We start from the raw sequence: 22,118 nt of genomic DNA on the forward strand, positions 1-22,118 counted from the left end.
TTAATTTAAACTTATATCATTGATTGATAGTTGCAGAGATCGGAAACTAGGTGACAATTTAAAAAGAAATTTAAAGAGAGCTACTCAAATAAAGACGTCTAAAACGTCTTTTTTTTAAAGATATTTTTTAGTAATTAAAATTTAACATATATATAATCGATTAAATCATATTATTTTTGTCAAAATTAAGCTAGACAAATTAATTTAACCGAAAAAATAGTGAATTAAATCTTAAACTGGTCTAAATTAATATTATTTTTTTATAAAAAATGACTATAATACTTTTATTATAGAGAATGATTAAAATATTTTTATTATATATATATATATTAATTTTAAAAATTCTAAATTCTAACCCTACGATAGAAAAATAAAGGACTAAAATTTAGGATTATCAAAATTAATATATATAATAGAAGTATTTTAGTCATTTTTTATAATAGAGTATTATAGTCATTTTTTATAAAAAAAATATTAATTTTAGACCAGTTCAAGATTCGATTCACTATTTTTTCAATCAAATCAATTTGTCTAGCCTAATTTTGACAAAAATAACACGATTTAATCGATTATATGTGTTAAATTTTAATTATTAAAAAAATATCTTTAAAAAAAAAGACGTTTTAAACGTTTTTATTTGAGTGACTCCAAATTTAAATGCATTGGCATATATATTATCTCCTCACTGTTCTTTGAAAATAAAATTTCATTGTTAGATAAAAATGATCGACTATATATATATTAACTGTACACTAAATATTAGTATTTATCAAAAGAAGTAGAAGCACCTAAATTTAATATACACAGATCCATTAAAGTTCAACTAGCTTGTGATATTTGTACTTTAAAAAATCAGCACAAAAGATCAGACACCATTGTATTTTTCATGTTAAGTTGTGTACATAAAATCATCAATGAAATTGATAAAAACAACCTATCAAAATATATAAATTACATAAGCTTTGTCACTTGGTATAACAATTAAGTTGGTAATTGCTATAATAAACATCTTAATTAATTATTGATGCTGGCAGATTGGTAAAACCTTTTGGGTGCTGTTCAGATTAAATTTGGTGTAGTACATAACTCATTAAATTTAACTCAAATTTTATGTGAAACATATCATAATTATCAAATTACATAGCTTATTTTGAGAGTAGTGCCTGTTTTCAACATCAATAGTAATCAATTTGTTCTTTTCTACAGTAGTCCCTATAAAGTTATAACTAAGTACAGAAACAAATTTAAGAAGATATCATACAAAAACAGAACAAATAAACAATGGAAAAACGATGAAAAGTCTTCTTCGTCGAAGGTAAACTTGGAGATTAGAGAGTTAAACTTTTATTTTTTTAATTAGTAAAAGTAATTTAATTATTTTATTTATTTTTATTTTTATTTAAAATAAATAAAATACTAAAATATAATAATACAAAAATTTAATTAAATTTTTTATTTTTAATTTCTGTATTTCAATCTCAACATTTCTTTCGAACACAGTATTTGAGTTAGGTTTTGAATGAACGAATGGGTGACTATTTAGAACCATACAAATGCAATCCAGAGACTCAGAGAGTGAGAGAAAGTCCTATGAGTTATAATTACTAATTACATAAATAATATGGCATTGACCACACACTTTTGAATTTATTTTTTTAAATATGAGGTAAAAATTGGTATAATCCTATAATATTGGAAGATACAATGTTTTACAAAATTATCGAAGTTATAAAATTTGCAGAGAACAAATTGTTAAATCATATTTTTTTTTTAATTTATAAAGATAATACATAAATTACGTATTGTTAATGCAATACATATCTTGTATATTGTGTTTGCATTCCAAAATACTGTAAAATTCTATTTTTTGTAACATTTAAATAAAATTCTATTCACTCTTCAATATTAAAATAAAAAATTCCACACTTTTAACCGGGCTGCTGTGTGATTTTATCCATATTTATTGCTGACTGCTGAGAGGCATGGGAGAAGAAAAGCAATGGACACCAACAAAAGAAAAATGGCAAAAAACCAATAGCACACACTCACATTTAATGGTAGATATGGCTCAAAAAATCATGATTAATGTTTTAATGTCTAAAGCCTGACAAATATTATTCCTAGAGTAAAAGTTTATTCATTTTTTTTAAATGAGTAATATAATATATATTTTATTCATGTACCTAAACTATTTATAATTTGAAAATAAAAAATAAATACTATTAGAGATATAACTATTAATATTATTTTCTCTTATCAGCTTAAGCTTTTGGAATAAGTGATTTTATGACATGGTATCAGAGCTCTATGTCCGAAAAATCAAGAGTTCGATCCTTAGAAAACCCCAAAAAAGTGAAAAAGAATAGAAAATCAAGCAAACCCAACAGAGAGGCTCTTGCTTGAAAGGGAATGTTAGAAATATAACCATACTTTTCTTTTTCTAATCTTATTTTTAGTCCCATTTCAATATTTTTAAATACTTTTTTTATATTTTAAAATAACATATATGCATTTCACTTTAATTTGATCCTTTCACAACACAAAATGCAAAAACTAAATTGTTATTTTATTTATGCATATAAATTTTAAACAAATTAAATTAAAAAAATAAAATAATTTTTATTATTTATTTTATTTCTTTTATATATTCACTTTTTATACTTATTCTTACTCTTTATTTAAAGTTAATAGTAAAAAGATTAATTAATTAATGTTTTCCAATTCGAAACAAAATAATTTTAAAATGAAATAGAAAAAAAAAATAAAAAATATATATATAGAAAAGCATAACTCTTTATGGGAAAATACATATATATAAAATCAAACAAACTTTTCATCAAAAGCCTGCTTTTAGTTTTATTCCCTCCATTTTAGATTCAATGTCCAATTGACATATTTTAAAGTTTTTAAATATTTATTCTTTTTATGATAATATTTAAGTAATATATTTTAATTTATTTTTATCTTTTTCCCTAATAACTATGTAACTTGAAATTATAAAAGTATAATAACAATATATACTATTAGTTGAAGTTTAATTATTTTTTAACAAATCATCTTTTTAAGAAAAAAATTGTGAATTAACCTTTTTATAAATAATCAACTAATATTATTCCTTTTTTAAAAAATTCTTTTCTTTATATCATAACATTTTAAACCACACTAACGTAACAATTACTCATTTATTTTTATTTATTAATTTTTTGTTAAAAATATTCTTACAAAAAATATCAGTTTTATCTACTTTTACTTTATTATTATTATGATTATTATTATTATTATTAATAAAGTAACTACCAGCGTGAAATATTTTCATGTGAATACAATAGTTAAAAGTTATTATATAATTTAACGTATTTAATTAAAAGTTTAATTTTGACGTATTGACAAAATATTTTATATCGTTGTATAGTTATTTTTACTAATATATTAATATATGATTAGATATATATGTGAAATAATTTTATGTTAATAATGTATTAAAATTAAATCTTTTAATTAAATTATTTAATAATATTATTATTACTATTTTTGTATGAAAATAGTTCAATTATTCATAAGTAGTCATTTTATTTGTTTAATATATGTAATGTTATTTTGACAAAAGATTTAAGGGAAATAGATCCTCTTCATTTTTTCTAATACTTAGAGAGAATAAAATGTGATTTTCACATTTAATTTTATAAATGAAACTAAAATTAAATAAGAGAGAGAAGATGAGATTCTTCACTAAACATTATCTAATTTTTTTTTCTACTAAAAGGATCCACTCCCACTTTTAAGTTAGAGAGGAAAGTCCTTACTTACTCCAAGACACTGAAGGTTCTCTCTTCTCTTTCTCCCTTACTAAAAGGATCCACCACCCACTTTCAAAGACGCACCCAAATCTCTCTCTCTCTCTCTCACCCCCTTCCTATATATAAATACCCATTCCCACTCTTGAACCACTCACATCAATTTCAAGGCTCTCTCTCGTTACTATTTTGTTGATTTTGAGAGAGGAGGCTCGTTACTGTTTTGTTGACTTTGAGAGAGGAGAAACAATTATTAAAGAGAGTGAGAATAGTAATAATAATGGAGAATCATAATAATGAAGAAATCCCATCAGCACCATCAACACCAGCCACACCAGGGACTCCAGGTGCACCTCTCTTCGGAGGTTTCAGATCCACCAACAATAATGGTGGGGGTCTCAGTAGAAAATCACTTCTCAAGAACTGCAAGTGTTTCAGCGTTGAAGAATGGACCATTGAAGATGGTGCCTTACCCAAAGTCTCTTGCTCTTTGCCACCTCCTCCTGTTCCTCTTGCCAGAAAGGTAGTACGCACGTGCGCCACATCTCTAACTAACTCCCACCTCCTATCGTAACTAATTTCTGTTACAAACTGTTCCGTCACATAAAACACCATCTCTAACTAACTCGCTCCCAACTCCTTCGTAACTAACTTTTTTGTAACTGTTTGCTCACTTAACTAATTTTAAATTTGTATGATCAGGTGGGAGCTGAGTTCATCGGAACGTTCATTCTAATGTTCGCCGGAACAGCGGCGGCTATAGTGAATGAAAAGACAAATGGATCCGAAACTCTGATTGGCTGTGCTGCGGTCACCGGCCTTGCTGTTATGGTGATCATTCTCTCCACCGGACACATATCCGGTGCTCATCTAAACCCTGCCGTCACCATCTCCTTTGCCGCTTTGAAGCACTTCCCATGGAGGAATGTAAGAACTTGTCATATATAATTATTTATGTGTATGTCATCTATCAACTCTTTATCAAGTGTGTTGAGATTCGTGTATTTTTAAAATATAAAAAAATATATAACAAAAATTTATATATAATTATTTAATAATTTTTAATTATTAATTTTATATAAAGATAATTGTATATAAATTTTATTAAAATATATATGGCATGCATACAGGTGCCAATGTATATTGGAGCACAAATATTGGCATCAGTGTGTGCGGCATTTGTACTGAAGGGAGTGTATCATCCATTCATGGGAGGAGGTGTGACGGTTCCTTCCGGAGGATACGGCCAAGCTTTTGCTTTAGAATTCATCATCAGCTTCAATCTCATGTTTGTTGTCACTGCTGTCGCCACCGACACTAGAGCTGTAAGCATATATTATATTATCTCTATAATACTTAATATGCTAATTGTCAATAATTTTTTCTTTAATTAAATAATAATAATATGGCTAAAAAAAAAGTATATTCACAATGTTTATTTTATAAGTTCATTTTATTATTTTGTGGGGAGCAGATTGAATAATATATATTTTTTTTTGTTTTATTTATTGATTATTATATGATTGGGTGCATTTATTAGTAGTAAGACATCCGAGGCTGTACATGTTTAATTGCAAGCTGAAAGGACAAGAGTCAATGAAAAAAAATATTAAAAATGGGTGCATATGCCTCTGCAATAATTATAGTTTTCAATGAAGTGAAGTATTATATAAAAAACAATAAAATTTTCAAGTTGTCTCTGGATATGGATACTCTGATTTAAAAATTTTATAAATAGTCATTTTTTAACTTTAGTAAATATGAATACTACTCTATTCATTTGTTCTTTATTATCTTTTAATTAGTTTAAATTTTTAGAAAAAAAATTATCGTTATATATTCAATAATAATTATGTTTTTTACTAGATACGTTTAGAAAAAATTAAATATATCTTGAATAAAGGGAAATAATTTGCTGTGTGTTGCAATATTAATCAGATAAATAAAATAAAATAATTATTTTCTAGTATGTGTATGGCCGTATGGGTAATGGAGAAATTTTGTGAATAGTTGAGTGAGCCAAATAATTGGTTGTATATATTTCTTTATTATTATTATTATTGAAAAAGAGTCAACCCAGACAAGCAGCCTTGGTGGTAGGGCGGTGCCAATAAAATCCAAATTAAAATGCTATGGACTATGGTTGCCATATTTGAGTCAATGAATATAGAAATAATAATGTTGAAAAATATATCCATCTATATTATAAGTATTTGAATCTAGTCCTCAATTATTCAACTTGTATGAATAGTTTTGTTTATATATGTGATATGAACATGTTTTTGCAGTGAGATATACTATTGTATCATTTTATATTTTTTTTAAATATATAATAATAATAATAATAATAATAATAATAATAATAATAATAATAATTGAGAGATGAGATTTTGGAATCTTTTGTTTGTTTGTTACACCATGAATGTAACTCTTACTTATAATATTGATTGTATGTAATAACAAAAATGATTTGATATTAACATATTAATTAAAAAGAGGATGTGTGTATGTTATAATATTAAATATTGATAAAATTGTTTATGGTGATAAATAAAGGTTGGAGAGTTAGCGGGAATCGCGGTGGGAGCCACTGTCATGCTCAACATACTCATAGCCGGGTATGTCCTTCTATCAAATCTATATTCACTTTCATATAATTATATAAATAATTAATTATTAATTTATTATAATAACATCTATATATAAAATTTGGTATAAATATAACTATTTATATTATCTTTTTTATTAATTTAAATTTGTAAAATAAGTAATTTTATAATATAATATTAAAGTTTTTTGTTTGAAAAATCTAAAATTCGATTCTTAATGAATACTACAAATAAAAAGATAATATGAGATAAATAAAAAAAAGCAGACTTATATAAAAATTAAATAAATTTAAAAGAGGCTCTTATTTAAAAAGAATATTAGAAATATAATTATTTATATTTTTTTATCAATTTAAATTTTTAAAATAAATAATTTTAAAACAAAATTAACTATTTTTAATTTAAAAACGATTTTTTTGTGACTATTTAAAAACGATTTAATATAATTATTTTTTTAGATGAGAAAATAGAAGAGAGAAAAACAGATTAAAGATAGGGAAAGAAAGAGAGAAGGATAACTTTTTTGTTATTTTTTAATCATAATAATAAGGGCATGCATGCATGACTCACTAGCTAGGAGGTAGGAACAACAATAAGTTTGATCATACATTATTGTCCTTGTTGTGTACATGAACAATTACATAGACAGATTGATTAATTCTTCTAGGAAAACTTCTATCTGGAAAAAAATATTATTAATTATTATTGTTGATATATAGTGGATATGTGGAGCTTTCAAATGTCAATTCAATTAATAACTAATTCTTAATTAGAATATACAAATTTAAATAAATTCTAAAAATTGTTGTATATTTTTTGTGGTGAGCAATAATTTCGTAGCGCATACATGCATGTTGGGGTATGGACCTTATTATGGTTATACCAAAGTAACTTTGTTCTTCAAGATCGACTTGAATAAATTCTTTATAGGAGGGCTATATAATTTTCATGTCTCAATATACATGGTCCCCATTATAATAATAATAATAATAATAATAATAATAATAATAAAGAAGGATATCTGTTGAGATAAGAAGGAAAAATATGCCTTCATAAATTCTGAAAATAAAAGACATGCTCTTTCTATTATTCATTCCTTCACGTTATTGATATTCTCACCATATATGGTCTTGGTTTAGAAGAATTTTTGATGGATTGATTAATATATATATATGTCCTACTAGACCAATCTGTAATCACAAATAATTGCACAAATGTTTGAATAAAATAAATAAATAAAAAGATAGACTAAAAAAAATACTAAATACTTATGATTATGGTTGTATGCATATTATTTTCTTAAACTAATTAATAAGGTGATATTATTTAATTATTTTTTTTAAATCTTGATATATATATATAATTCTCGTAAATTCAAAAATAATACATGTTGATTGTTAAAAAAAAAGTTTAAATCAAAATAGTATTTATTATATAAAAAAAATATGCACACAAAAAATATGATATCTATACACATGTCATTAAATGTAAAAGAATTTCATTGCCTATATAGTTAAACATAAATTAATTATTATAACGATATTATTAATTACAGGCCAGTATCGGGGGGATCAATGAACCCAGTAAGAATATTAGGTCCAGCAATTGCAGCAAATAATTACAAAGCAATTTGGATTTATTTGACTGCTCCAATTCTTGGTGCACTTGGTGGTGCTGGTGCTTATTCTGCTGTTAAGCTTCCTAATGAAGATGAAAACCCTGAACTTAAGGCTCCTTCAAACCATGGAAGCTTCAGAAGGTGATTTAGAATAATTGATTTTTATAATCAATTTCACAGGAAATATATAAACTTATATGTATCATATATAATAAATAATATATGTAAAAAAAGTATATATATATTGTGGAAATTAGCAAATGAGAATAATAATAATGTTTGCTATATATGCATATATATTATATATTAGAATGTAATGGTGTTTAAATATATGTGGATAGGATTGGTTGGGTGAAAATCCAAGGAAAAAGTGAGTATAAATTTGGCCCTAGAGTTTTAATTTGGATGGACAATGGATTTATACTTTTTTTTCTCCTTAAATTTTTAATTTAACATGTGATATTTTACTTATTTTATTTAATTTTTTTCACTTAATTATTATTGTGATTTATTTAATTAGGTCTTTTCAATTTTGAGTAATTTTTTGAAATAATTACGTCATCGTGTAGTCATTTAATATTTTTAGCTATAAACACTCACGTGTAATTATTTTTATATAAAGTTAAAATTAAAAATTTTTAGATAATAATTTAATTAAATATATTAAATTATCTAATCATTTTTAACTAATAACTTCGTATAAAGATAATTATATATTAATTTTTACCATTTTTAATATGCCAAATTTTTTATTCACTCTTTCTAAAACTACTCTCTTAATAAAAAATAGTTCTTGTAATCTCGTGTGTTACTAACTTATCATACACACTCAATTTTTTATATATATGAGTAATAATAGGTGATAATATTTGAATCTTATTTAAAAATAAAAGTCAAGTTTAGTACTCAATATAATTTGGTCTTAAATATAATTGCATTGAATGAATAAAACAATTACTAATTACAAATTACAATCCCAAAAAAGAAGAGTAGCATCTAGCATGTGACTTATTGAACTTAGAAAAAAGAAAAAGAAAAACAAAAGGAAGAATAATAAAGACAAAGAGAAGAACACAAAAAAATGATTAATAAGTTGAGTTATGAGTGAAGTGATGAGTATTATTATATCTACCCTCAAGTGCTCGACAGAAAGAGACCCTTCGAAATGAATTAGAAACCACCATGAAATCAACTTTTTTCCCCAAAGGCCTTTTCTTTAGGCAAGAGACGACCTTTCTGGAAAAAGATGGTCTTTTAAATAAAAAAGTTTACACCACACACCTGGCAGAAAATATATGATATGATATAACTACATAAGCATCAAAATGGTCCATGATTTCAAAATAAAATAAAATAAATAAGAGTTTAACATTAGGTGACAACTTAGTTGGAGTCGACTTCACGTGAAGTTGATAACTGATGGTTGTTAAATGATTTAACTGATTTGACTAAATTTTTATCTAATAGCTCTCAGCAATCAACTTCACATGAAATCGACTGCACATGGGATTTCACCTTAACATTAAGATATATATAATATTAAATAATTAAATAAATTCATCACTTTTCGTATGAATTATTTAAGTAGTGTTAAATAATTTTTCATCGACATAATAATATACGATATATATAGTTAAATCGTTAAATCTCTACGTAACTTTTTTTATTATGTGTTAGAGACGTAATTATTTATGTATTTATTTTTATTAATTTAATTTAAAAAAAATAATATTATGATATCAGAATTTCTATAAATAAAAGTATAGAGTTCGATATTCATATCAAAATAAAAAAATAGCATAACAAATCTATATATATATATATACCATCAATTATTTAAGTTGATGTGTTGTAGTGCAAATGTGAAGTCTAGCCGGTTTGGTTGAAAAGGAAAAAAGACAAAAACTTTGGTTTTGAATATATAGTGAAGCAATAAATGGAAACCATTGACATTTTTGTTTTCATGAATAAAAATGAAGAAAATTATTGCACCCAATCATGCTAATAGTTTTCTTGTGATGCATGATTAATGCGATATAACCAAACAAGTGAGAAATTAAAGGTAAATGTACTTTACTTCCTAACATTTGAATTATGTGCACTTAGATTTTCTAATGTTTGAAAATGTGTTAATCAAATCTTAAGAGTCTATTTGTCTTGTGTTCATTTTTAAAATTTTAGTTTTGATATTTTTATTTTTAAGATTTTATAAAATAATATAAATAATAAAATCAATTTTAATATTATTTTTTTTATATAATTCTAAAATTAATTAGGAACAAAAAAAAAAACCAGCATGCTTTCGCATTTAAAAAAAGATGTAAATAGACTTTTTCTATTATTATTACTATTATTTTTAGACGTGTGTAAATAAATCCTTTTTTGTTGTTTAGTTTTATACAGTATTTTTTAACTCGACAAAATTAAAAATTAATTTATCGCGGATCAGAGAACTCTATTTAATAATTTGTCGAAAACGAATGAATTACTTTATGCTCCATTTAAATGGTCCTTTTTATTAACATTTTCACTAACTAATCTGTTAATGGATTGGATATGCTTAATAAACAAGAGAAGGGGAAAAATTTAAGAATATGGATTAAGTTAGATTTTTTTTAATTTATTTATTTTTCTTTTAAGGGTTGAAACTAATTTCGTCTTTGTTTTCTGTTTTGGGCTAATGCTTTCAAGTTTCAATTACCCATTTTTGGGTTAAGGCCCTTTTTCGTATTAATCAAAACCCATTGAAAGGAAAGAGTGAAATGAAGGCATGTACACAGTACTTATATGTGCCTAAAATGTGACCCAACAAATATTTATTTTTGTCTTATCTATATGAAAAATTTGGAACTAAAATATATCAAAAAAATTCGTAAATCTTCTTGCAAACTAGCAAATTAGACCCTAAAATTAGTGTATAAACAACAGATATTTCAAACAATTGAAATAACATTATTTAAAAATACTTAAAATTTGGCAAAATTATCTGATCATTAATTTATTATCTTCTTATCACATTAATATTATTTTATTAACAGAACAATATAAGTTAATAAATGAAATATTTTAACAAATTTTTTATATATTTGATAGATTTTTATTATGTAAACTATTTAAAATTTATTTTTGTCAAATCAAAATCTTTAGAAGTATATTTTGACAATTTTCTGTAAATCTTTCCATCTATTACATATCTTATGGAAAGTTCAAAACTAAACTCTATTGCTTAATTAATAATTGTCTCAACTCACTTGAGTTGTAGATTAAGATATAAATAAATATAAATATCCATGTTGGTTGCTTGTAGCAATTTCTTCTCAATAACAAGTCTTCTCAAAATAGATCAAGAGTTCCTTCCTTCACAAGAAAGCAACTCTTTTTAGTTTTTATTTTTCTATTTTATTGTTTAATTTAATTTTGATGCACCTTATAAAAAAATGTATACATATATTTAATTTTTTTTATCGTAAAATTCGTAACCTCTTAAATAAGTATGGAAAAATTATGCCATTTAATCTATTATTCATTAGCGTATACACATATTTAATTAAGTATTATTATATTAACAAAAATAATATTTATTATGTTAAAGACATATATTAAAATTATTATTTAAAAGCATTTTTATTAACATATATAATATGTTAATATAGCCAATGAGTAATAGCTCAAATTACATAGTCTTCCCATACTCAATTAAGAGGTTGCGGGTTCGAATCTCCTATGGTAAATAATAATAATAATAATAATAATAATAATAATAATAATAATATGTTAATATAATTATTATATATTTATAAAATAAAAATTTTACTAATTATATATTATATATTAATTAAAAATATAAAAAAAATAAATAAGAAAGAGGAGGAAGTAATGGCAACATTGTGAAGTCGTCTGTCCCGCGGGAGCAGACGCGCTGTCTTCATCCTCAAACAAATCCACCAAAATAATTCTTTCTTCAGAAATATCAAATTTCACAATCCCCAACACAACGATCCTTTTTTTTTTAACCATTTTTGCTTTTTTCCTCATCAATGGAGGTGCCAACTTCTTGGGATGCACTTCGCAAGCAGGTTCCAATTATTTATTTATCTGCTTTTCTTTGTGTTTTTCTTCGCCAGATTTGATTCTTAGTATGTTGTAGATTTACGAAATTTGATGAGGAAATGTGCAATTCGGATACCCTTTTGGTCAAAGTTTCGATCTTTCTTTTTGGGGTTTCTTCAATTTGTTTGTCGGTGTTGTGGAATTCGTGGGTTGAGCTTATAAAAAATGGTTTTTGTGTGCTGAGAGAGCTTAATTTGATGAATTGAGTTTGCAAAGAGTTGTAATGGTGGTGGATCCGGGATAATTCTGGAATGTGATTTAATTTGGGATACGTTCTGATTTTGGGTTTGGTTTAGTTTTTGAGAATTGATGAGGGTTTTGAATTTTGAATACTTGAGGTTATTTGAATGAGAATTCTGTTCCTAGATCAGGTTCGTTTGTTTATATAGGAAGATTTTTAGAACCCTGATTTGATCTAGAAATTAGGTAATTTGTATGTTCATCTGATGCATCTAGAAAGAAAATGGATGTGAGTGAGACCAATAGATATGTGTTAGCTCTCTTTGATCCAACTCCCTTCATGTGCCGGGGTTGTCGTATCGAGCTGTAGATTGTTGTTTCCGAACCAGGTGTTTGAGGTAGATTGTGGATGGATATTGCAATTTGTAATATGTGATCAATGCGAATGATTAATAGAAACTCTTTAGAAAATGTGAATTCATTGTGATATCAAGTGACTTAATAATGATCCTTTAGTTTGATTTATTTGTATGCATTATGGAAATGAATGATGCGAGCTGTTAGAATGGTAACTTTTTTTTACAATGCAGATGGAAACTTTGCTAGATTTTGTATCATGAGGACTTGTTACTTGTTAGAATTTCACAATGTTCTATACCAAGCATATCATTATTCCATATGTACTTTTAGGGACATCAAATAATTCTTTCAAGGTGTTTTTATCTATTTGTCCGTCAAATTTCGATTTTATGAGGTGAATGATTGATAGATGAATATTTCACCAATCTTTTGCAGGCGAGAAAACTTGAAGCTCAGTTGGATGAGCAAATGAATCTGTATCGCAAATTGGTCTCTGCCAATGTTTCTACAAAAGCTGACGCCGCTGAGAGTGATCTAGAATCATGGATTGATCGATTACTGAAACAACTGCAACAAGTAAACTCACAGATGCAAGCTTTGGTATCAACTGGTGGGTCAGAAGTGGTTTCTCATACTTTGAATAGACACCAAGAAATTCTTCAAGATCTCACCCAGGTATTCTATGGTATCAGCTTGAGTTATGATTTATGTGCCTCTAATTCTGCTTTGATTACTTTGAATTCCTTCAACCTTTTGAACTTTTCATACTGAGCTAAGACATAAGTGAACTCCAGGAGTTTTTTCGCCTTCGCAAAAGTCTTAGAGCAAAGCAAGAACATGCTTCACTACTGGAGGATTTTAAAGAATTTGATCGAACTCGATTAGACTTGGAAGAGGGTTCTGAACAGCATTCACTCCTAAAAGAACATGCATCCATCAGTAGAAGTACAGGACAGGTTAGCAACACAAACGATTCACCTTACTTTTCTGATATAACAAGGCATTCTGTATCTTTTTCCATCCAGATATTCCCAGTGGAGTGCTAAATATTATTATATCATAGGTGAACCTTTATTGTTGTTGTTGTTACCTGTTACTATGAGTATGATGTTGTCAATAGCGTAGTATTTGATTTGGGTATTATATAATTTTGCTTCAGCTGGGTTTAGTTATATTGGAAGAAATTGGTTTAAACACTGCTTTTGTCATCGTTTTTTATTATTATGATTTATTTTCTTCAAAGATTTGGAAGGTAAAAAGTAAAACTAGGAAATATTTTTGGATGTTCATCAACAACAATCCGCCTTTGATCCAGTGCATATTTCAAGAATGAAGAACAGTTGTCTAGTTTTAAACTGGGGTTGTCTTACTCTGAACCATTATGATTATTATTTTGCCGTAGATGGACAATGTTATTTCACAAGCACAAGCAACACTTGGCACGCTTGTACTCCAACGTTCAACATTTGGTGGCATCAATTCAAAACTCAGCAATGTTAGCAGTCGCCTCCCAACGGTATGACTCTTGTCATAATGGATTTCAGTGTTTTGATGTTTTCCATTTTCGCAATTTACTTTCCAAATTATCTTATGAGAGATAGAGTAAGATTGCAAAGAAGGACAATGCTTGTACTCAGATAACCAATGATATAGATCTTCGCATAATCTTTTACACCAAGAATATCTCAATTAGATCCACACCATTGGATTATCTAGATGCTCGAATTTAACTTGTGCGTTTAAGTAATTCTCGCCAAAGACATTGAACAACAATTTTAGTTTATTCGCGAAATATGATGTCACATGTTATTAGCATGCATGAATGTTGTTTGAAATCGATCGGTATTGCATTATAGCCATGCCCTCATTGGTGCTACAAGGCTTAACTGTTATTCTTGTTGGATATCGTTTGAGATTCCGCCGCTTAATGTACTACTTTTAATTATGCTGCAGGTAAATACCATACTTTCGGCAATAAAGCGAAAAAAGTCAATGGATACCCTTATACTTTCTCTAGTTGCATCAGTTTGCACCTTTCTCATTGTCATCTACTGGCTAACCAAATGAGGCGGTTTTTTCTTCGGGTTTTTTGGCACCCGTTTGAAACTGTTGTATGCTGCTTATTGTCTATTGTTATGCTTACTGAAATGTACACCATGGTGAAGAAGGGTCAATTTTTTGGAGTAGTGTTATTGTTCATTTTATTTGTTTATAATCTTTGTATGAGAAGGTTTGTTGTTGTATAATCTTTGTATGACAAGCAATGTTGAGTAAAGATCAGATTGTTCCTGAAAAATTGGATCATGTTTCTTGTTTAGGATATCCAATATTCATATAGCATGTGGAAGATTGAAGGTGACTTATTGTTAATAGTTGGAATGAAAAAGGCATTACCAATATTGTTGGAATGTTAATTATTTTCTTTTATTTTATTTCAGTTTTTATTTTATCACTTAATTCATATACGATGTTGATATTCATTGTGCTGCTTTTAGATTCCTAATGTGATTTTGCTCTCATAACATTTATTTCTTGGGTAAGAATTAATGATAAAATAAAAGGTAGTGCTTAACATGGTTTCAGAAATATAATGGTTGAATCTGAATAATTCAGAATTATGGTTAAATATGAATACATTGAACCAATTATAATGCTTCAAGATCTATATCAATGTGGATTGGTATTTCTAGTAATGGGAAAATATCTTCTCCATTTGATGCAAACAAATGACAAAATATCAAAAACCCCAAGATATTAACACACATATTATGTGCCATGCATGAAGCATAAAACATTCAATTTACTCTTTTATTTTTAGTTTTAAATTCAGAGAATTATGAAGTGTTCAATATTTTCAGTTTTTTTAAGGAAGGTAACTAACCCCTTCCAAGTATACTTCTACCAAGAATAGGATGATTGCGATTGAAAAATGAAAATAGATTTTTTTTTTCCGATATAAAGTCATTAGCAGAACAAATCTTTTGTTTAAAAAATTCAAAGCATTTAAAAGGGCACTTATTCTAATGAAAATTCAAAGCATTTTTCGATCAAGATATTGTTTAGACACACTTTAAAAACGTTATTTATGAAAAAAAATAGCAGTTAAATCGAATAGCAACGCTTTTAGATAAAGATAATATTTTAATAATATACTAAAATTAAATCTTACAATCCAACATCTAATAGTCAGAAGAAAATATCTTAACATGAAGACAATTATAGAGTTTTCATTAAAGTATCTATCATTTAAAAAATATTTATTAGAGATATAATTACTTATATACTTTTTTCTATAAATTTTTGAAAAAAATAATTTTATGATATAATATCTTAACTTTTATAATCTAAAAACCAAGAATTTGATCCTTATTGTTAACTTGAAAAAAAAAATTCAGTATAAGACAAATAAAAAAAAATCTAAATAAATTTTATGTAAATTCCAAAAAAAAATTCTTGTGTGAGAAAATATATTACAGATATATTTATTTATTTTTATCAGTTTAACCTTTTAAAAATACTTTAAACCCCATACCTAATTACCCTCCAAACATTAGATTACTTTCAAAATGAAAATTTCATACAAGATTTCACTTGGGTCTACTTTTTCCCTCATAATCTATTTAATCCTTTTTAGTTTACCAAAAAGAATTTAACTTTTTTTTTCTTTAAAAAAAAAAGCACATGATAATATGATCTTATGACTAATGGGTTATAGACACGTCTAGGGTTTTTTCAATAGTGGAGTTTGAATCATCCGTAGATCGATGTTCTTGTATTTGGTGTGATGGGTTGGTGATTGACAACACATTATTGAATCACTCTTTATTGCCTTTATTGACATTGTTTCATACAAAGTAAACAAGCAATGACATTTTATGAAGGGATTTTGGGTCAAATTTAGCCAAGCAAACACAATAATACCAAAGAATAATGCATGCACTTTAAGCAATGGAGAATACTTATCCTTCTTACATCATCTCCAACCATAATATAAGAAGATTTTTAAGTGTACCGTTATATCGGTGTATCAGTAATTTTTAACTGTTGATCTTAATTATATATATTATATATATTTTTTATAATTAAGATCAACGGTTAAAAATCATTGAAACACCGATATGACGGTACACTTGGAAAATTTTCCATAATATAATGCATGTACTTTAATTTCATGTTTTCATTGACATTTATCATTGTCACTCAAGGATTCTATATTATGCAAAATATCATATTCTTTCACATAAATCCTAGTCTTTCTTTTTAGGTCTTCACCTTTTTATTTTATTTAATTTTATTTCTTTTTTCATATATATCATCTTATGCTCTCTTTATTTTGTTCATTATATTGATGTTACCTTAAGATTAAGAGTATATAGTTTCCAAGACTAATTAAGAGATCACTTAATTAAGAATATAAAGTTTATATGTCAATTCAAATGATAATTTTTGTTGTTTGAGTGTCATTTAATAATTTTAATATATATAGTTGTTACCATATAAGAAATATTTTTAAGGTATAATTTGAATAATAATTATGTTAAGTAGTGTATACTAAAACCAGCTATTAGTATAAAATATATGTTAGAATATAAAATATACATTAAAAATAAGTTAAATAATATATATATTTATATATAAATAAATAATGACTGATTTTAATGGCTGATTTTAGTGTGTAAATAACATTTTTATTTGAATAATTACAATGCCAAAAATTATCTGTAAATATCAAATTATATATCATCTTATTTAAAAAACTTTATTCAAGGTTATAGTATATGGCTACTACCAATATATGTTTAAGATCATATTATAATTGGTTCAACGTAACAAAGCATGGTGAATTTATATAAAATTGTCTTCCTCAATCTCCTAACAACAATTCTCTTCCAAGAAAGTTATAATTAAGTAGGGAAATTTTCATATTTAGGGTTGAAATCAATCACACAAGTATCGGCATTTTTTCCTTGAGGCAAAAAATTAAAAGACAAGCATTACAAGAAATAAGGGGTTTAGCCATAAAAAAAATTGTGGCTAAACTCTAACATAACTGTAACAACTATACATTGGTTACGAAAGAATATTTGTGGCTAATCGGGGGGTTGTATCTTTAATTTGCCACGATTTTAGGGTTATTAGCCACAATTTTAAACATCGTGAAGACTTTTAAAGAATAATTAAATCAAAAAGTATAATTCTACTACACTTCATCCGTAGCTAATTTGTGCAGACCGGTTTTTTCAGCCACATTTTTTGTGTGGCTAACATTGAGTTATTTAATTACATTATTTTTGTGGCTAACTCACTATATTTTTCACATATAATCCAGGACTAATTTGCTCTAATTGAAAAAAATAAGAAAAAAAATGAAAACAAAAAGTGAGAATTATTGTTTTTAACTCGTCTTACTCATTGAGATATATACATATATATAAAATTTTTAAATGTATCTAAAACACTGATGCCTCAATAGTTTTAACTGTTAATTTTAATTATAAAAAATATATTAAATACATATTAATTAAAATTAACGGTTAAAATTATTAAAATATTAATATTCTAAGTACATTTGATATATATACTATATATATATATATATATATTTTTTTGCTGGCCTGATGTCAAAATCTCCACAGCTAGCTAATGTGGAAGACGACAAAATCAAATTAAAGTAGTATGCTTCTCCAACCAAATCAAAGTTAAAGGAAGGAAATCTATCATTCAATTTCAAACTGTTCAAGGGCTCCTATTAGACCAAATTTGCATATAGTTATTAGCCAATTATCCTGAAGAGATAGAAAACAAGTTGTAGTGGAATTTTCCAATTTGTTCATGGTGTTATTATATGCACTAACTTTAATTTAACTTCATTTTGGTCCTTTTCCTATGGAAGCCACACAAAGAAGATATCATTTTCTTGTCATTATCCTTTTTCTTCAAATGGATTTGATTCCAAGCCAACGTACACCCAAGCACAAAGAGTTAAGCAAACTCAAAAGTTGCTACTAATCCATCCACCAAATGCCAATTTTGAATTTCTTCTTTTTGCGACGGATATTACTGTCACAAAAAAATATTTACATATTCTTAAACATATTAAATCTATACTTTATAATACGTATGATTATTTAATTTTTTTACTTATAAAATTTAAAAAGAAATGATACAAATAATAAAAAATCTAGCGGTGTTCATGGATCGTATCCGATCTGCATATCCACGGTGTTTGTCTAAATCCGATTCGAAAGTTGCGGATATGGATCTGATTCACAAGGCTTTCGGATTGAATCGGATCGGATTGCGGATTTTGTATTGGTATCCGTATATCCGTATATCCGCAAAAATAAAAAAAATAAATAAGTAAATATTTTTTTATATTTTATTTTAACTAATAATTATCATATATGTTGTATTATTTTAATTTATTATTTAAAAAAAGTATGTTTAATATTATTTTAAGAGTAAACATATTTAAAAGAATAGAAAAAATGAATTTTGTTGATATTATTTTAATAAAAATAAGCTTTTAAAAATATTTTTGTGTTTTGCGAATATATCCGATATTCGATCCGATCCAAGCCTTAAAAATTGTGGATATTGGACCCGATCCGATCGGATAATTTTTAGTGCGGATCGGATAAAAAATTTGACCATATCCGATCTGATCCGCGTTCATCCCTAAAAAAATCAATCATAAAAGAGTATGCGAATTATTACAAATCGATAATTATCTTTAAATCCAATTCCTTAAACTAATTTTTAGAGTTGAGTTAGATCTATTCAGCGTTTTCGCCAAGCCAACCGTACGTGCGGCCATAGTTGCTTGTGTCCAACATTTTGTGTATGTTGGTTGTTGTCACAATCACACAATAAAAATGAGTTTGCAAGAAAAAAAAAAAAAGCCTCCATCCCCTTAGAGGAAAATGAAAGGGAATGAAGTGGGGGACCTCACTTTGCATGCTATGTAGCATTCATTTCATCATTTGAATGAAAAAGATTAAATTTGATGTGATTAGCATAATCTTACTTGGTACTACGACATTATTAGATATATGTAATTATTTCTTAATTTGTCCCTAGGGCTTAATTATTAGGATATGAATATATATATGTTAGAGAGACAAAAAAAAAAAAAAAAGTCAGAACAGTCAGAACTTGTCTTATTTAACATTCATTAATTATCGCAACAATTAATAAATATCAAATAAGACAAATTATAGCTGTTTTTGGCTGATTTTTTTTTTGTTACCAAATATTTTCGATATATTATTATTTGGTGTGTAACTTAGAAGACAAATCCCACTATAGTCTTAAATTTATATATGATTTTGCAAACTACTTACCTAACATTTGCCATGACAAAGTCAACTTTCTACCTAAACCTTGGTAGTTAATTAATACACTAATGACCAAATAAATAACAGTTCAATTTTTGAGATCAATAAGCTAAGAGAGACAATAATTCAACTTGAGAAAGATAAATTAAATAAGGGGACAAGGAAAAAACAAAGGAGGGGGAGAAGGAAAGCACTACAAAATTTCTGGCCCTAATTTGGAAATTTAACTTGTGCATGGAATCATGCACATGTTATGTGGGAAAGAATAAAATAAGCAAATTAAAAGGAAATGTATATAGAGCCAAAAATTATTGCCAAAATTGAATTGCCAGAATAATGTAGTATGCCATTGAGATGAACATGTTTATATTTGGAAATTTCTGAATGGCACGAAATAATTCAATGTGAATGTTGATAGAAGTACGTGTCGAAATTTGGTTGCTTATAGCTTTCCAATTTATGGTTAGGGTTTGTAATTTTATATGGAGTATTAGATGTATGTTTTTATCAAATTATAATTAAGTTTAAAATTTTGCTACCTAAATATGAAGTATATATCACAAAATTGTGAACCATGATTTGTTATTTTATATTAAAAAGTTTATTAATTTGGACTGATAATATAAAATATTTTGTATAATCCTCTAATCACATATTTCTTTTCAGATGACTAATTATTCGTGCAATTAATGTATATAAAAAGTAATAATTTTTTAAATGATTTAATTTTATATGATTAAATACACATATAAAATTATTTTATGTATTAAAATTAAATTCTATAATAAAATAATAAAATTGCATGGACAATTTTATGATATATATATATATTATTTTTGTAGACTCTATAATAATTTGATAAATACACTTTACTCTACATTATTGTTGTTATCTATTTTCTCTTTCTTTTTTGGTGAATTATCTATTTTTCTTTTTAAATAATTACTACATATTCCATACTAATTACTAAATAGAAGTGCTCTTTAATATTTTGTGCCTTTTATATATAACATGTTTTAAATTCTTACTATCTAGAAGATATATAGTTAATTACTCACTATATTTTCTTTTTCACTCTTTAATTTTTGTGTATTTACCCTACCATATCCTACAACCATGAAATTAAAAGTGATTCTATCTAGCAAAGCATTATTATTGATAAGCAAAATGATGATATTTATGAAGGAACATGAATGAAATAATGTGGAGCCATAAAAGGAGAAAGTTGGGATTGGTTATCATCTTTGGATGAAATTATTCACATGTCACCTTTGCTTGTCGAAGAAAGGACATTAAACTTCCCTCTGAAATTCCTAGAATAGGCTTCAATTAGACAATTATATTATTGGAAAGTTATCAGGTGTACTTAGGAACATCGGTGTTCCAGTTGTTTTAACCGTTGATTTTAATTAATATATATTATATATATCTTTTATAATTTAGATCAACGGTTAAAACAACTGAAACACCGATATTCCCGGTACACCTGATAACCTTCCTATATTATTATTGAGTGTTAGGAATTGAAAGGACCCATATCCATCCAACCATGAAAAAGATGATTTTGCTCTTTGATAATACTAGTGAACTTACCTACCTAGTGTGTTCTCATCTCTCTCTAGAGTAATAGGGGCAGTTTAGTAATTCTTAAACTTATATCATGATGAGGGTGAGCCTAATATAATTAGATTCTTCATTTTGAAAGATTCCGAATAAATTAGTAATAATAATATTATTATTAATAAGTAAGCATGCATGATGTGAATCTTCTAGAAAAAAAAATATATATTATATGCATGCACAAATGTGATTTTATATTATCACTAAACATATTTTTCTTTAAGAATATATTACTAGACTAAAATAAATAATTAAGAAAGTTTAGGAAATTATTTTATTTTGTACATATACACGACCTATAATTTAGAAGGAAAAGTAGCTCATACTCTCAAAAATTGTTCAAGTGACATATATGTAATTTAATTTTGATGTCCTACCATCATAAAATAGTTTTATATGCGTATTTAATTATAGGTGTTTATAGTATAGTTTGAATTAATTTTGAGTAAAAATTTTATCCGATCCGAATATTAATTTTACTTACCGTGCA

The 22,118-nt window shown here is 26.2% G+C and overlaps 2 protein-coding genes across 2 annotated transcripts; both read left to right on the forward strand.

Moving 5' to 3' along the window:
- The first annotated feature begins 3,807 nt into the window (after positions 1-3,807).
- On the forward strand, positions 3,808-8,497 carry LOC130947313 (aquaporin NIP6-1). The gene is made up of 5 exons (XM_057875980.1): positions 3,808-4,317; positions 4,497-4,721; positions 4,925-5,119; positions 6,351-6,412; positions 7,959-8,497. Exons 1-5 carry the CDS (start codon positions 4,075-4,077, stop codon positions 8,164-8,166), a joined length of 933 nt encoding a protein of 310 aa, XP_057731963.1. The 5' UTR covers positions 3,808-4,074; the 3' UTR covers positions 8,167-8,497.
- Positions 8,498-11,878: 3,381 nt separating this feature from the next.
- On the forward strand, positions 11,879-15,085 carry LOC130947484 (Golgi SNAP receptor complex member 1-1-like). Its single transcript, XM_057876186.1, has 5 exons — positions 11,879-12,097; positions 13,107-13,346; positions 13,466-13,627; positions 14,074-14,187; positions 14,625-15,085. Exons 1-5 carry the CDS (start codon positions 12,059-12,061, stop codon positions 14,736-14,738), a joined length of 669 nt encoding a protein of 222 aa, XP_057732169.1. The 5' UTR covers positions 11,879-12,058; the 3' UTR covers positions 14,739-15,085.
- Positions 15,086-22,118: the final 7,033 nt, after the last annotated feature.

This window comes from Arachis stenosperma, chromosome 9, assembly GCF_014773155.1.
Source record: "Arachis stenosperma cultivar V10309 chromosome 9, arast.V10309.gnm1.PFL2, whole genome shotgun sequence".
NCBI lineage: Eukaryota > Viridiplantae > Streptophyta > Magnoliopsida > Fabales > Fabaceae > Arachis > Arachis stenosperma.

Excerpts from the sequence above, each read along its gene's own strand:
- LOC130947313 (XM_057875980.1), top strand. The coding sequence starts at position 4,075 with ATGGAGAATCATAATAATGAAGAAATCCCATCAGCACCATCAACACCA. Across the intron at positions 4,722-4,924 it reads AGCACTTCCCATGGAGGAAT|GTGCCAATGTATATTGGAGC; the intron begins GTAAGAACTTGT and ends GCATGCATACAG. Across the intron at positions 5,120-6,350 it reads TCGCCACCGACACTAGAGCT|GTTGGAGAGTTAGCGGGAAT; the intron begins GTAAGCATATAT and ends TGATAAATAAAG.
- LOC130947484 (XM_057876186.1), top strand. The coding sequence starts at position 12,059 with ATGGAGGTGCCAACTTCTTGGGATGCACTTCGCAAGCAG. Across the intron at positions 12,098-13,106 it reads GGGATGCACTTCGCAAGCAG|GCGAGAAAACTTGAAGCTCA; the intron begins GTTCCAATTATT and ends AATCTTTTGCAG. Across the intron at positions 13,347-13,465 it reads TTCTTCAAGATCTCACCCAG|GAGTTTTTTCGCCTTCGCAA; the intron begins GTATTCTATGGT and ends AGTGAACTCCAG.